The sequence below is a fragment of the Lissotriton vulgaris genome, chromosome 11, assembly GCF_964263255.1.
Source record: "Lissotriton vulgaris chromosome 11, aLisVul1.2, whole genome shotgun sequence".
Classification (NCBI taxonomy): Eukaryota; Metazoa; Chordata; class Amphibia; order Caudata; family Salamandridae; genus Lissotriton; species Lissotriton vulgaris.
The window spans coordinates 593,821,033-593,837,178 of NC_141699.1; the positions used below are offsets into that span (position 1 = coordinate 593,821,033).

The 16,146-nt window shown below is 43.2% G+C and overlaps 1 protein-coding gene across 1 annotated transcript in view; it reads left to right on the plus strand.

Annotated features, from left to right (window-relative positions):
- BMP1 (bone morphogenetic protein 1) overlaps nucleotides 1-16,146 on the plus strand; it is a 629,932-nt gene that overhangs the window by 266,348 nt on the left and 347,438 nt on the right. Inside the window, exon 5 of the mRNA XM_086943688.1 lies at nucleotides 11,648-11,826. Within this exon, the coding sequence (XP_086799814.1) occupies nucleotides 11,648-11,826 (179 nt within the window). The remainder of the gene's footprint in view (nucleotides 1-11,647; nucleotides 11,827-16,146) is intronic.

Below are 16,146 nucleotides of genomic sequence, written 5' to 3' on the forward strand. Positions count from 1 at the left end.
AAGGCCAGAAATGCTGCCCAATATACATACCTCCTTTATGCATCTATATACCTTCAATGTACTTATGGATCTATATATTTATCACTTTCTTCTAATTTAAGCATTTCCAATGCATGTCCCTATTTCTCAGCCTATACTTCGCTCAATATATCCTCTAGCCCAATCTTCTGACTTATCTCAAACTTCTTTCTACTACTCTTTCCAATGCACTACCCTATCTCTCACCCTATACATCTAGTAATATATCCTCTACATCCACTCTCTCGTTTATCCCAAACCCCATACCACTACTATGATCTCCAAAATAACCCTTTCTAGACTCTCTCCTACTCTACCCCTCCTTGCATCATCTGACACCTTTTTTACTATACCAATCCCCCAAAACAAACCTTTCTAAACTCTTCCCTCTTTTCTACACCCCCAACCCTTCTCAATCCAAATAACTGACTAACATATCCACCACTAAAATTACTTTCATGTTTCACCATACTTATTCAACACTAATCCTGATGGGTTCCGGAGTGGCGTGCTACTCGCCAGAAAAGAGCTTCAACATCTATCAGGGGTAACAAGTGCTATATGAGTGCAAACCTTTCTTCCCCTTTAACCCCTCCGCTATCCTTCTCACTCCAAATAACTGACTAATATCCACCACTGAAATTACTTTCATATTTCACCATATTAATTCACCACTAATCCTTTATGGGCTTCCTGAAGAGCGTGCTTCAACACCCCATCAGGGCTATCATTCCAAATCCAAATAACTGACTAACCTATCCACCACTTAAAATGTACTTGCATGTTTCACTATACTAATTCAACACTAATCCTCTATGGGTCCCGGAGTAGCGTGCTACTCACCGAAAAAGCGTTTCGACGCCTCGTCAGGGGTAGTAAGCGCTATATAAATGCAATTACAATACAATACAATACTCAGTCACTAATACTTGCACCCATGCTTCTACTCACCTACCCACTAATTTATTCTTGCTCTCATCCACTCAACCAGCTACAATAAAACAAATAAACTCAACAGGCAAATGCAAGACTCATTCAAAGAACACATTCAGACAAATGAAAACATGCCATCTAAACATGGTGGGATGTATCCTTGCAATAAAAAGTAAAAATAATTTTAGAGGTTTCTGAGTTCCAACATAGCAGTCTTGTGGGATGTTACCATAATAAAGCACTTTGGACAATACCATCAAAAAATTACCATGGTTTGTAGAAGCAGATGCCGTGCAGAATGTAGCGCACTGCAGATGACATGAGCAACAAGCAAGCAGCCTGGCAACACTGTTTGGAGAGCTGCCGTTCACTCTAAAAATGAAATAAAAATTAAAAAAGGAAAGTGAAAGAAATTAAAATGGACCTACAAATGAAGAAAAAGAAAATTAAGGGAAAGGTCTACCATCTATGGCACTAAAGCACCCTCATTCTCAGTTGAATGTGCACATGCTCAAGCCTAATTCTGTCACTCCAGGGCAATAAAGCTAGTGGCTGAAGTGAGCAGACCTGTTGCCTCATGCTGTTTGCTGTCATTGCCGGAAGCATAGTGTGAATGACAATCACACAGACCAATGACTAAAGAGGGCTCAATCAAAGGCCCTCCATGTATTTAGATATACATTTATTTTTGAAAGATTTCTTGTTTATTAGAAGAGTCTGGTAGACAACGAAACCTTTCGGGCCCTCCTGGGAGCGTCAAGCAAGGATTGTGAGTGCAAATATTCTACTTCCACTGTTTGTAAGAGGGTTTAATGAACACCAGAACTACTCTTGCCTACAAAGGTAATCTCTTATATTCCATTAAACATATCTCTATAAGATTTAATGCAGTGTAAAACGAATCCACTCGTATATACTTATTGGTTTTAACAAATGCTTTTCACAATAATAATACGTCAGGCCATTCCATATGTTGTAACTTTTTTCATGATATACAGGCCATACGTATGGCATTTGGCATACGTTTTGACAATGAGCCAATTCCGACTATAGTCTTTATCGTTGGATTGTCCCTATAACCAGCTCCGCATTTCACTATTGAGCAGAAGCTTTGCCACAGGGCAAAAGTGCAATACAATCACTCTTCTTCCGTGGAAGTTCAGAACATCTGCCAAATTAAATGCTGTTCTCAAGGAAATAAATATGTTCCCGGAGCGAAAGCCCGTCTCTCAGGCGTGCTTCTGAAAGCTGTTTTTCACTTGATAATATATGGTCTGATGACAGCTGTTCTGTCAAGTTATACCTAAAAATAAAATAGTTGTTGTTAGCACGCCACACTGAGCAATTCTCATATACTTGATGTAAATGAGCCACTTCCCTGCAGGAAGCCTCAAGGCTGGTTTTGAGAAGCTGGTAAAATAAAAAGGTAGTTGCCCCTCAAATAACTTTTGAAAGAATGGGGCTTGAACATAGATCAGTGTATTACTTAAAGCTCTGGAACACAAAGAATGTTAATCTGTGTTCCTACTCTGCAATTTCCCGTAAAGCAGTTACTCCAACAGAAACAGGAAAGCTGCATAAATTGTAAGAGCACCAACCATGATTTTAATTATTTCTAAAACCTTCAGCTTGCAAAGTGTCAGATCTACAACAAAATTACAAAACAAATGACAATATCTTAAATGTAACACGGGCAGATTTCTTCACAAAATTCATATAAACTCTGTCATGCTTCTTCCTGTACATATATACTAATTACCACAACATTGTGGTATGCACGTTGGCTTGTGCAGAGAGAGGGGCACCAGTGAATGTGGCGTAAATGGAACACCAAGCAGTTAACACAGTTGCAAGGTTATCAATGGAACATTTAGTGCTCAAAGCACTGTATCTTCCTCGTGCAATGATTTTTAATGGGTAACGTATTATGCTTCTGTCAAGCCTAGGCTAAGTTTGACAGAATAATTCTTCCTACGTGTTCAGTTTCTGAACTGCTCTATATTGACCAGGGAGGACACAGCTGTGCATTGCCTAGACAAGGGGAGTGTTGGAGTTATGATACACTGCCTCTGTGTACACAGTATCCTGGGGTAGGGTGACCACTGTATTCCAGGTCATTACGGACACTGTCTCCAGCCCTGACCTTTCACCTATAAGCCATTGATTTCAGATACGTTAGCCCAATTACGTCAATGGAAGCAAAGCAAGCCTACAAAATCAAGAATGCACAAGGCTATCTCACAAAATCCCACTGCTGGAAACAGTGCCCCATAGGACCTGGACGGTGCTGGTCACTCTATCCTGAGGAAAAGAAACAGACAAGCTGTAGGGTAAAATAATTTCTATATGTGTCTTGCACTGCATTGGAAGTAACCAGTCTTAGAGGTGCTTGCTTTAGGCAGCAGAGGTAACCTTCAGGTTACAAATTCAGAATGTTCTGAAGCAGGTTTTTAACCACTTTTTTTATAATTTGTTTATTAAAATTTCTGTTGCATACACATATGTAGGCAGGATATTGATAGTGCAAAGGTTACATTATACAATATGCTTAGTTGACACTTTAGTTTCATCTTGATAGTTTAGATTTTTCAGACTACTGTCCCCATCTGTCATACGATCTTACTGTATCCTTGGTACCTTATATGTGGCGATGTCTTAATGAAGGAAAATCGTAGTGTTCTTTTTCCTGAGAGCGTATGTCTTTTCTACCATATTTTATGATCTAACATAAGTATAATAATAGTAATAAAAAAGCTAAGTAACTCTGAACCTTAAACTTATCTCTGCAGTAGGGTATTACATGATAGTATCTTACGGAGAATCTAAGGGGGTGTTTGCTACTCCAGCGGGGCAGTACTTCAGGGATCCTCAGTGAGTAGTTGAACCTGAATGGAGGCCGGTACACTGACTCTTGTGTTCTGTGTGATTATATCATGGGTGGCATACACTTTCTAGTCATCCATTTAGCTATGGGTTTTCATGCAGGTGCTTCCCCCAGGTTTTTAACCACTTCTTGGCACTGAAGTAGCCCTCCTTGCAGCTGATGATATCAGGATTATTTTGGATCACGGTGTCATAGCTGCGATGTTTATGTTGGACTGTAGTGCCACCTTTGCTACAGTCGTCCATCGTGCTACATAATCTTCTAACATTAGGCACCAGCACCAAAGCTTTGGCATGGCTCTTTTCATTTTTGAACCACCAAAACCAAGAAGTTTTTGTTTCCCCAACACAGTTCTTCTAAAATCATCATCATCATACTGGAACAAAGAGAGATTTGGGGACCAAGTCCTTGATTCCTTGTTGTTGAGAATGTTGGCAAAACTTGCTGTACCTGATAAATACCCTAATGTCCGGTGGGGTATTTCCTTGTGTGCTGATTACCATGCTTGCCTCAAAATGAATCATGACAGCGATGTTTGAATATAGCTCAAACCCCATAGAATAGGGATCTAGCCCAAAGTTTAAGGGTGTCCATCTTGGGATATACAAACTTGCATTAACTGTAGGATATGATGTAGGCTCCATAAACAAACGGCAGAGGAGCAACTCATAGCAAGGAGTTTTATACAAGCAGCCTGGGAGGAGTCCACACTTGAGTTGCAAATACTAACCCATTGTAACTAGCATTATACAACTACCCATATAATGCGTTTTCCTGGCTCCTGCCAGAAGTGACAAAGATGAAACAACACCTAAACAATCAGCCATTGCATGTGCTTGAAGCCTTTCTCCCAGGAGTGGAAGGTAGTAGCTCATAGGAATGGGCATTACGCAGTCAGCCTTAGTATAGGCTTTAAATTGTCCACCCTGGAGTGATAGGAAGCAATCCAAAGTTAGGCGCATTATATGGTCAGGATTGGCATATGCTGCTGAGGCCTAACATGGAGTAGCCATTTTACAACCAGCCATGCTGCGTGCATTACTTAGAATTATTGATAGCACCCGATGTCAGAATGCAACTTTTCTTTCCTTCTTTTTAAATAGTGCCTTGTGTTATGCACGAGTGCAAGGCATTAAAGTAAAACAAATCCCTATTAAGTTCCCGCTTTTTTTTGTGGTTTTTTTTCCTTTGGAAGGCAAAATTCTACCCATTGTTTCTGCCGTATCACTAAACATTGCATTGTTTGTCTTTTGTCGTATTTGAAATGCAGCTGGTCACCCCCGCTATGTAATGTGGTTGTAGTGGGATGTGATAACAGATGCTTTCATCCCTGTTGAGTAGTGCACCTTTTGCTCATGGCTACCTGAAAGACGAACAATTAGCTGAAAGAACGGGCATGGGAAGCTATGGAAAATAAACACAGCCGCACAAACTTTCAAATGGCCTTTGAAAGACCTGCCAAATAAATTGGATGACCCTGTTTTTGGTGCTGCAGTCCCACCCAGTACAGTTTAAGACCTTTGTGTGTACAGGAATGGTGGAGGGGAAGAGATGGGGTAAATGGAGGCAGAGATGTTACAATCTGTAATCGATGTTGGTAAAACTGTATATAGGGAAATAATAAGATAATAAACACACGCACCCCATCACTTGAAGCATCTTCATAGAAAAGAAACTTGAAATGCTCAGATCCAAAACTAGATGACAAGAGTATGTAAAGCATATGAATTGGCAGCGCTACACACTACAAACAGATGCTTACAAGATAAGTAACACATTCCTTCTGTAGCCCAGAGACTGTGGTAGGAAGGGTAAAGCTGGAGACTGAGTGGTCTGTGTGTCAGAGCAGACAGAAATTTGGCAGATTGGACACGCTTCTAAATGGTTCTTCCTACAAGTACTGTGGTGCGCACTGAGGTTTGTGGTTGTGTTATTTTAAAAAATGCTCTCTGCTAGTGATTTTATTTTCAAACACTAAGTAGGGTTGTTGCAGCTGTTGGTGACAAACTTCAATGCGTAGGATTATGAGATCTCCCTTGAAGAGAAAACCAGGACGCATGCAGAGCTCAAATCTGTAGCTGCTTCTTTATTGGCAAGTGCTGGGCTGCAATTACATGAAAGATGATGAAATAAGGCTTTAGTTGCTCCACACACATAATGTAGCTTCCTGTGACATCACTGTCCGTAAAGGGGTGTGGTGCACAGAATAGCAAACATATACAGAGGATGAATGCAGTAAACCTTGGGTGGCTGATGCTCATTCACCGGAAAAAAGCTATGCCTCCTTCCAAGGAAATCTTCGTGGACACGGAAGACTTCTTTAACACAGAAACATCCAAATTTGATGGTTTGTAAGAAATACAGAAAAATAAAACTCACCGGTGAGAGAACAGATGGGAAAGAATAAAGAATTCTGCTGCACCTAGACATTTGGTGATCTCTCTGTGGAAAAGTTAACAGTTTTGCAAAGAAAATGAATGTGTTCTTTGTTTTTAGGTCCAGTTACTGAATTTGTGGATTTTCTGAGTACAGTACACGAACTCCCGAAGGAAAAGAAAACTGCATTGTTCTGTGGCACAGAAATCAATCAGGAGTAACAGCTGGTGCCCCCTTCTCTGTCTGCCACCACCCCTTCTAACCCTCTGAGAGGAGATGAATACAGATGTTCCCAGGGTCTGCCCTTGAAAAGCAGCCTGGGAAAAGTAAGACTGTCTATAAGTGAAGGGAGGCTTTGCTTGGTGAGCAAACAAGGCCACTGGAAGTGATGCTGCTGGCCAGTAGAGCACTGACAGACAGAGGCAGACACAGCCATTTCCTGAATCCTGGGAGAACTGGGGCAGGATCATTCCTTTGGCAGGCTGGTGCCACTGATCGACATTTACACACGTCCTGCTATATTCTGGCCTGTTAGAGAAACCAATGCGTCCAGCGAGGCTTCCATTTCCTTTCAGATGGTCCTCATTGGCTGGTCCACTTCTTGAAACCACTCCAGTGCAACACACGTGGTGCTTACCACTAATGGTTCGTGATTTCGTGACCACGAGTAGGGAGGAGGGATAAAGACAATTTGAATTCTGTTGGTAGGCTAACCAAGCTAATAGCTCCTAGGATAAAGAGGAACAATATTTTATATTCTTTCTTTCTACACCAGCAGCAGGACAGAAATATCCATTTAGATGGAAAATATGCATGTTCAAAGAGCAGTGCAACTATAATTTGAACCCAGAAATCGTCACTAGCGACTGGAAGAAGTTTTTATTTAATCTCCTTGTAGGCCCACCAGTCAGTAGCTAGAACCCCCGGAAAAGGTGCAGGTTCCGAGGAAGCAGCAACGACCAAAAATTAGAGTACAGCATTGACTGCCACTCAAATGTTGGCAGACAAACAGTGGTGCAACATTGGCAGCCAGCAAGGCTTATTTTATTGTATAATTTGTATCTTTCAATGCTCCTATTGAGGCAGCAAAGTGCTTCTTACCGGTCTGGTAAGAGGATAGAGGGGGGAGCTAGGGCGTGGGGTGTGAGGTTCAGAGGTTGGAGGCAAAGATGTAACTGGTCTTGGGCCATTCTTGAATAGCAGGATTCAGTGGGGGGATCCTGGTGGGTTTCGATCCTGGACCTTGTCTACGTGTGGGGTGCCTCCACATTCACCTAAACCCTTTTCAATAGCTATGTGGTCCAGCCAATTCATAGGCTAAACAGACATTCACCTTGATGTTTTGTGCTAACAGCACGCAGATGTACCATTCACCAACGAATGAGCACAATACATTGCTGAAGCGCTCTCCCTACCTTCTACAAAGTCAGTCTTTTTGTGAAATACAACTGATTTTAGCTAAATTAATTTAGAACAGATATCAGTTTGCTATGAGTAACTGTATGGCCAAAGGAATTATAGAATGTGGTAAAATCGTCATTACTTCAGCAACAAATCAAGACATTAAAACTTATTTTCGACAAGATCCGGTCTTTGGCTCCTCGAGTAGAATCAAGGAGTGAAGAACAGATGTCCTTACTGCAGGGAATCGAGAATCCTTCCTTACAGTTCCGAAGAAATTGTTTTGCTGAACTACGTGATTAGCTAGTCCCTAAGTGAGATTTGCATTTAAAAATAGGGGGAAACAAACCAAGCTCCTTGTTCACACTCATCCCAAGAGAAAATATGATTTTACTACAGGTGTCCCAAGACCACGAAATACACAATACACTGCCCACTCGCCTGGGATCGTATCCTTCTATGCTCTTATTTTTGTATGTTCTCACAATGCATCTTTTTGATGTGGACCAATGCTCTGCTTTTCCTCTTTCTCACAACTGTGCAATGTCTACTATGAACAGTCTCAGGAGTTCATTTTGAAGAGCATCTCCGTAAGTGTGTGTAATTGATTACTCACCTAGTGGCCAATCAGAGGTTGGCACTAGTGGAAATAGTAGGGGGGCCTGCAGAGACTGGTGTAACTAATGCAACACTTGCTGGTCGCTCGCAGTATGGCACTGGCAGACCACATCGGGGGGAGCAGATACTCAAACTGGGGAACAGTATCAAATAGTCTTAGTTCTGGAAAAAGACGATTCACTAGCGCGGCAGTGACATCTGTTGGTCAGTGACATTATAGCACTGGTGAGCACCAAATTGAAGAAGGCTCATTGGTGAAGCAATGACGTATAGTGAGTGAGTGGCTTGTCAATGTGGCCTTCTCAAAGATCTTGGAGTTAGAGGTGGGGAGACTAGCAAAGCAGCGATTTAAGTTGCGGCATTTTTTTAATAACTGCAGGGAGCAGACACTGCCGCACCCTAGGCAAGAGGCTGCCCCTTTAGAAGCATTATATGTTTACACGTTTTTTTGTGAGCAGAATTAAACCAACAAAAAAAAAATCAGCTATTATTATCTTTACACATCAGTGCTCCCCTACTGCACTTTATAGACACATCTCACTCATTAGAGCACGTATATATTCCCAGAAGGAACGCCCACTTTCACTTCATTAATTTGAAACAAAATATCGGAGTGAAGGACCGCTGTAAAGTCAAGGTCACCTTTATTTGAAAACAGGGAAAGACTGCAGGAACGTCACAGAAAAGCACCAATAGAGAAATCCTCCCGCGCGGGCTGTAGAACTCAACTTAGAAGCATTCAGAAGCAGTCTTCTTGTATACCATCTCTTGATGAAAATAAATTGATCTAGTTCCTAACATGCAGGCAGACAATGTATGAAGGTTGGGGTGGAGAGAAAAAGAGGGCAAAACATCACTGTAACACCCCATTTCTCACTGCTTCTCCTGGAGATAGCTAACTCCTGGACATCCGGCTCCTGGACATCCGGCACGTGCCTCATCAAATCTTTGTCTCCTCTGGCACTGTGTGGAGAAAGGGAATAATACCGTAATAAAAACTTAATTTAATACTCTGCATGTAAAATAATTCAGAAAAAACACCCCAGCTACAAATGATGGCTCTTTTTTCATCGAATGATATCCCCTACCTGCCTCGGGTATATTGAACATACATGTTTTGTCCCCATTGCTGATCTATATAGCCTGGTCAGGAACCACACCAAAACTTATACTCCAGTGATGATTAATTCTTTCTCAATGACCTGTAAGTCTTTCCTGCACTGCAGTGTAACAAGACTAGGATCTGAGATGTGGATTCGCAAGCCATTCAATCTCTGTCCAGTTCCTTGGCTGTGTCTCAAGTCACTCATACCAGTGCTGACATGGAGGTCTTCTCATCCTCCAGAGGAACCTCATTTAGGTAGTGGAGAGGTTTGTGCCACAGTCCTAGAGGTAGCCAAGATTCCTTTTCTATTTCCTCCTCTAGTAATCATTGTACTTCAAATCTGTAAATCGGCTCGTGGTAAAAGGCACCATATAAGGATCTTTGTGGCCCGCGCACCATTCTTGAGTAAATTTATCCTACTCTCAGTGTTGGAAAAGGAGGTGAACAGGCAACCATCCAACTGTTGGCGCCTGCTAGTCGTGCCTTTGTGTCCTGGAATGTGTGCTTAATTGTTGTCATCCATTGATTATCTCTCTGTTCTAAGCAGTTGAAGACTTAATATCCTCAAGAGCCCGCGGACATTATTAAAAATTCTCCTTGAATGATGCGCATCCAGAAATGTCTGTAGAATCTGAATCTTTCTCCCTGGGGCCACCGCCCTCACTCACCTCCCTGGTGCTGCTGATTTTCCTTAGGAGACCTACTTCCTCTGAAGTGCTTGCCAGACGTACTGCCAGTCTGTACACAACAAGACTCAGTCGTCACTGTGCGATGTTAAAACCAGATTGCCAATGTGCCAGCAACTCCCCCGCTGCCGCTTCAGCTGCTTACCTCCCTCCACATCATTGCAATACCGCCTCTGGCTTTTGGAGGGACACTGGCCTATTATATGATTTAAATGGGGGGTGGGTCCCCCGGCTTGCTGTATGTGTTACTCACTTCAAGAGAGCCCGCTACCCATTGTTCTTTGCCTGCTTGCGTCTGAGACCACCCTCTCGTTTGCCCAAGGCCAACTCTCAGGTTAGTTATGTAGCTCACTGTGGGAACACCAGCCCCCTCAGCACCTCCCAGCGACTGGATGCGGTCCAAAAGTCAGAGCTGCGCTGGAACTCTTAATAGAAGAGGCTTTATTGAAGGCTAGTGGGAACTGCCTCGTAAAGCCAGCGCCACTTTAAAAGTGACAGTCCTGTCTAGGACTGACGACAATCTCTACTCAAGTCTACCCTATTACCCACCACCAGGAGGGCTTTGAAATATTCTCAGCTGGGTGTAAGGCCCTTTCTTGGGATCCTGGAGTGATGTGTGATTACTCTGCAGCATCCGTAGTTAGTATCGTTGTTTACACTCCAATTGGACACCTCAGTCCACAGAGGTAGTAAAGTTGAGCAGTAAAGGCTTACTCTAGTCGATGGAGTGGAATGGACAATCGGATACAACATAACACAGCAAGCCCACAGCACAGTGATTTTTAGGCTCTGTGGATTTTTAATGGTTTTCACTTCACTGTGATCTTCTTAGTTGGAGCAATTGTAATGTGTGGAACATCAAACTTTTCAAATGAATGGCTCCCTGTCTGTGCTTCTAACTGAAAAGCTCACATGATGTATTTTATCATGAAACACACAGTTGCTCTGTCAAAAGCTGATGGAGCTGATTAAATTTGATATTTTCCTAAAAATGTCCCGCAAGTTAAATCTCCATTGCTCATTTGCAAAATCAGCTGACTGAATCTTGTAATGTGTGCTTGCGTTCAACATTTCGCGGTGTTCATTCCTAAATAGACTACGGTGATCCTGGCGGAATCAAGGGAGCTGTCATGCATTATACATATGTGTGTGTGTATGGCAAGTGGGTGCTATCATGAAATCGAATGTTGGGGATCTCATACGTGGCTTGGGGTTCTCTTGGGTGGGGGGTAATTCCAATCATATTACTACCTAGGCACCAAGAGAGACCAAGTGCTTGCTTATTGGTGGAGCATAGAATAATTCGATCCAGTGATTGAAGCTGCTAGTAAGTTTCTTGACGGTCCACTAGTCCTTCTCATCGTTGTCCCTGTGTTACTGAAACATTGCTGGCTCACTCCTCTGATTGGTTCCTTCTAGAGTCTGATTGTTTTGTGGGGACTCTTGCAAGTGACCATGTATGCAGCTTGCTTGGCCACGTTCCGTCCCACTCAAAGAGGACAAAGATATTTTTAGAGTGAAAATTGAGCATGGGCACTTATGCATTCACACGCACCAAGCACAAGAGATGCGACTATGGTGGATGTGGACAGTTCTCTGTGACCCTTTCTCTTCTTTTCCATTCAGGTGCTGTTCATACGTGGGTCGACGAGGAGGGGGTCCCCAGGCCATTTCCATTGGCAAAAACTGTGACAAGTTTGGAATCGTGGTGCACGAGCTGGGCCATGTGATAGGCTTCTGGCATGAACACACAAGGCCTGATCGGGACGATCATGTCTCCATCATACGGGAGAATATCCAGCCAGGTAATGAGGGCAAGCATCTTATGTAGAAGTCCTTCCAGGCATATAACTAGATGTGAGAAGACTTGTTTGCATTTTCCACATGCCCTTCCATGCAGGAATCAGCTGTAGGCTCCAACTCTGCGCTTTGTAAATTTTCTCCTCATTCAATACTCCTTAGCTGTCACTCTGCCTGATCCATTGTGTTTGCTTCCCTCATGATTCATCCCCTATGACCTTGGTGCTTTAATCTTTCCTGTGCCATTTGATACTTCCTTTTCTTTTTAACACTTGTTTCCCTTTAACCTTGCTTCTTCTCTCCATAGGCAAACCTCTAATCAATCCATTTATAGATGTTTAGCTTCAGACAATATTTTGTTTTACTTTTCGTGCAAAATATCCCTTACATTTTCACTTACATGATGCAACATAAAGGTAGGGAGCAACACAGCACTGTACATAATGTTGATGTGGGTAGGACACTGATTCGGTGTTGTGTCCCGAAGTCTAGTGAGGGTTGTAGGCCAGCAGTTTCCTGGAACACCTGGATCTTGGAGTAGGGAGGTTCCAGGTCAGTGGCAGATGGGTTACTCGTTGAAGACATGTTGAGATCCTTTCCAAAGTTCTGGAGTTTAGCCGCAGGCCTTGTGTGTGAAGTTTTTTCTAGGTCCTAAATGCGTAGCTTGAGGCTTATTTTCTGATTTATTTCATTTTTGCCCCTCCTGATTTTAATTCCAGCAGTGTCTTTGCTTCGTGCGTTGCACTGATCTTGTGAGATGCTGAATTATTCTCCTAGATTGGAAGGGCAGTGATTGCTACTGCCTCATAGGTGATGCCACCCTTGAGGGCAGCTTGTGAAAATCCATCAGGATGATACCGACTAATGCTTATTTAGTACTTTAAGATGGGCAAAGTCACGGACATTGATTCGCTATATACGCCTGCTTAAGTCAGGGATGTTGGTAAAGAAGCAGTGCTTGGGTGGGGATTCTAAATTCTAAGCCTGGAAGGTAAGTTTTTATTCTGTGTAGTAGTGGCAGATGGTATTAATATATCTTTAATTTTCTTGGCGTTAAAGGTGGAAGGATATATGTATATTTATGTATTTAGCGCTTTTTAAGGATCATTTGCTGTTTTATGTCAGTGAACTATTTCTGTATGGTGCGCTTTATTTTCTGAATATAGAGGATACATTCAGTCTTTATCAGTTTTAACCTGAGATAGGCATTTAAAATTGTTTTAGACGAGGGCAATCTGGTGATTTTTAGTGTTATTAGCATACTGATTAATTTTGATTTTGTGACTGGCAAGTAAGGCTCCAAGACTTTTGAAATAACTCCAGTGACACAATGGAAGAGTAGTTAACTCCATCTGTAATAAGACACAGGGCGGGAGATCAGTCAGCCTCAGGCTGACTTCCAGCCAACACTGATCATTGCTTGCCCAAAGATTCTAGGATGAGCAGAGGAAAGCAGAGAGTTGAGGTTAATGAGTTCCTGGGCGGTGCAAGGCCATGAAATGTTATAAATAACAGCAAGGCCTTTTCATGTTTTGTATGTGGCATTTATGTGGGTTTGCTTTAGCCTTATGGGATGAGGGTCTCTAGAAATATGTAGAATTGGTGGTGAGCAATGTCTCGTAGACACCCGAATTTAGCTTGTGAGTACTGCTTGTGTCTACGATGTCTGAGCAACGTCCTGCTGTAGAGATGTGAGATTGATGTGCCTACTCACAGAGTTGATGTTTGAGGTTGGAAGTGTGTGTATGTGTTTATTTATGTGAGTTTGAATTAACAGCTCCTGTGGCCATCTGAGGGCGATGATTGTGCAGGGCTGGAAAGACTGGAACATGATGGGGACCTCCCTGTCCCTGGACCCTTGCTAATCAAGAGCTAGCTTTATATTTCCTCACTATTAGCACCCAGTTCCTGGGAAATCACTCACTGTATGCAGAAAGGGAGATAAACAGATTAGGAGGGAGAAGGTAAGAGACTGATTAACAGGAAGGGGAAATGGGCCTGACTTCTCACCTAACACGATTGTCCAGGCACTTCAGTGGTGCATCTGATGTTCCATGGGCCATGGATTATTGGTATTTAGTGAATGAATGGAAGGAACATGAAATTATCTGTGGTAATCCTGTCATATTATTAGTAAAGCCATACCTTTTGGTGCCTTTCCCTGTTCTGTGATCAAAAGAGCAGACCTCACGCTTACCTTATGTTGGAAATTAGGATTCTTGGTGCACAGTTACTCCTAGTGCTCTCTCCCTGATCCTTTTGTTGGTCCTGCCTGTCCTTTTTATTGCTCCCTCTCTGACCTTTATGTTGCTCACTCCCTGCCTTTTTTGTTGCTCACTCCCTGCCTTTTTTGTTGCTCACTCCCTGCCCTTTTTTAGTGCTCCCACATCATGGTCTTTTTGGAGGTTCCTCCTTTTGAATGTCCTCCCTAAGGTCAAATCGAGGAGCTCTCTTTGGGGTCTTTATGGAGGTCACTGCTTTTGGCCCTCTTGGAGATCATTGCCCTGTAGTTGTTCTCGTACCCTGGTCCTCTGAGCTCTCTCATTCTGGTCATCTTGGTGACTTTAGTACTTTAAGATGGGCAAAGTCACGGACATTGATTCGCTATATACGCCTGCTTAAGTCAGGGATGTTGGTAAAGAAGCAGTGCTTGGGTGGGGATTCTAAATTCTAAGCCTGGAAGATAAGTTTTTAATCTGTGTAGTAGTGGCAGATGGTATTAATATATCTTTAATTTTCTTGGCGTTAAAGTTGGAAGGATATATGTATATGTTCGAGGCATATGGGCTGCAGATGGTACATTATGAATAGATCGCCATCTGGTGTTGGGCTCGGATGATTGCACTTTGTTTTTCTCTTGGAGATTCTTTTGTATCTTGGTGACTCCTCCCTTAGTTGGTAGTGCGCATGGGCATCGGCTCCATCCTTAGATTGTTTTTTTCCGCCATCGGGTTCGGATGAAGATCGAGACGCTCCAGATCAACTTCTGAAGAAAGTGATTTTTCGGCGCGTATTCCCTTTCCAATTCGACGGTATTGTTAGCGAACGCGTTCTTTTCCATTCCGACGCGTTACAAATTCAAAATAGAAGAGAAAAACTTGAATCTACGTCGAGGAACAGGAGACCTTTCTCGGCGCAGTCAAGCCCGGAGTCCATGGAAAGGACTCCATTCAAAAAATGTCCATCGTGTGGTGCTAAGTTCCCACACAAGGACCTACACGAGGTGTGTAACCTCTGTCTATCGCCTGAACACGAATCCAGGGACTGCGAAGCCTGCGCAGCATTCTCCTCCAAGCTAACGATCAGAAATCGTCGAGCTCGAAGACACGAGGCTTCCAGAATGCAGGCGGAGGCGATCCCGGAGCTGTTCGGAGACGAACAAATCGAGGAAGAAGAGGACCAGTCGGGGTCGGAAGGGGACCAGTCGGAGGTTGAAGAACTCTTCGAGCAACAAACCGTGAGTGACGACGTCCCCTTACCGAAAAACCGACCCCGTGCGGTAACGACCCCGCCCTCGGGCCCGGTCAAATCGCTGAAAAAAGTTTCCGACGCCCCGCCTTCGGGCCCGGCAACGAAACCGAAACTGAAACCGAAACACTCGGAATCCCACCACGTCGGATCCGAGAAAAGGGCGTCATCGACTTCGACACCGAGGCGGCATACAAAGGAGAGCTCGGTATCGAAACATTCCATGTCGAAAAAGAAATATGATGTATCGCCCAAAAGACACTCGATACCCAAAAAGTCGGAATCGAGCAGACATTCGGTGTCGAAAACAGAAAGATCTGAGGATCGAAAACAAAAACAGCTATCGGAACCAGGACCCTCGGTACCGATTCAAGAGCAACAAACAGATCCCAAGCAAAAGATCTTGTTTATTGACCCACAAACTGGGAAAGTGGTCACGAAGAAGAGAAAGAGTGAACAGTCAGAAGATAAACCTCTTCCTCCAAAAAAGAGAACAATGGGGACGAACATAACTCCTCCTGCTTCTCCTCGTCCTAGAGACACACCCTCTTCTCCTATTCCTCACAATAGGCCACATATTCCTACACCCTCCACACCAAGACCAGCTACACCTCAGTCAGATGTAGACAGTGATATAGGGGAGGGAGAACCTCAAGGGGATGACGAATCTATCCAGGATGAGGAAGATCCATGGGAAAATTACGATGTAGGGTCAGATGAGGACAACGACCCAGAGCTATACCCCTCAAAGCCTTCACCACCTGATGATAACACAGGTTTTGTGCAGCTCATTAATAGGGCAGCAAAATATCACAAACTAGATATGCACACAGAACCTCAGATAGAGGATTTCTTGT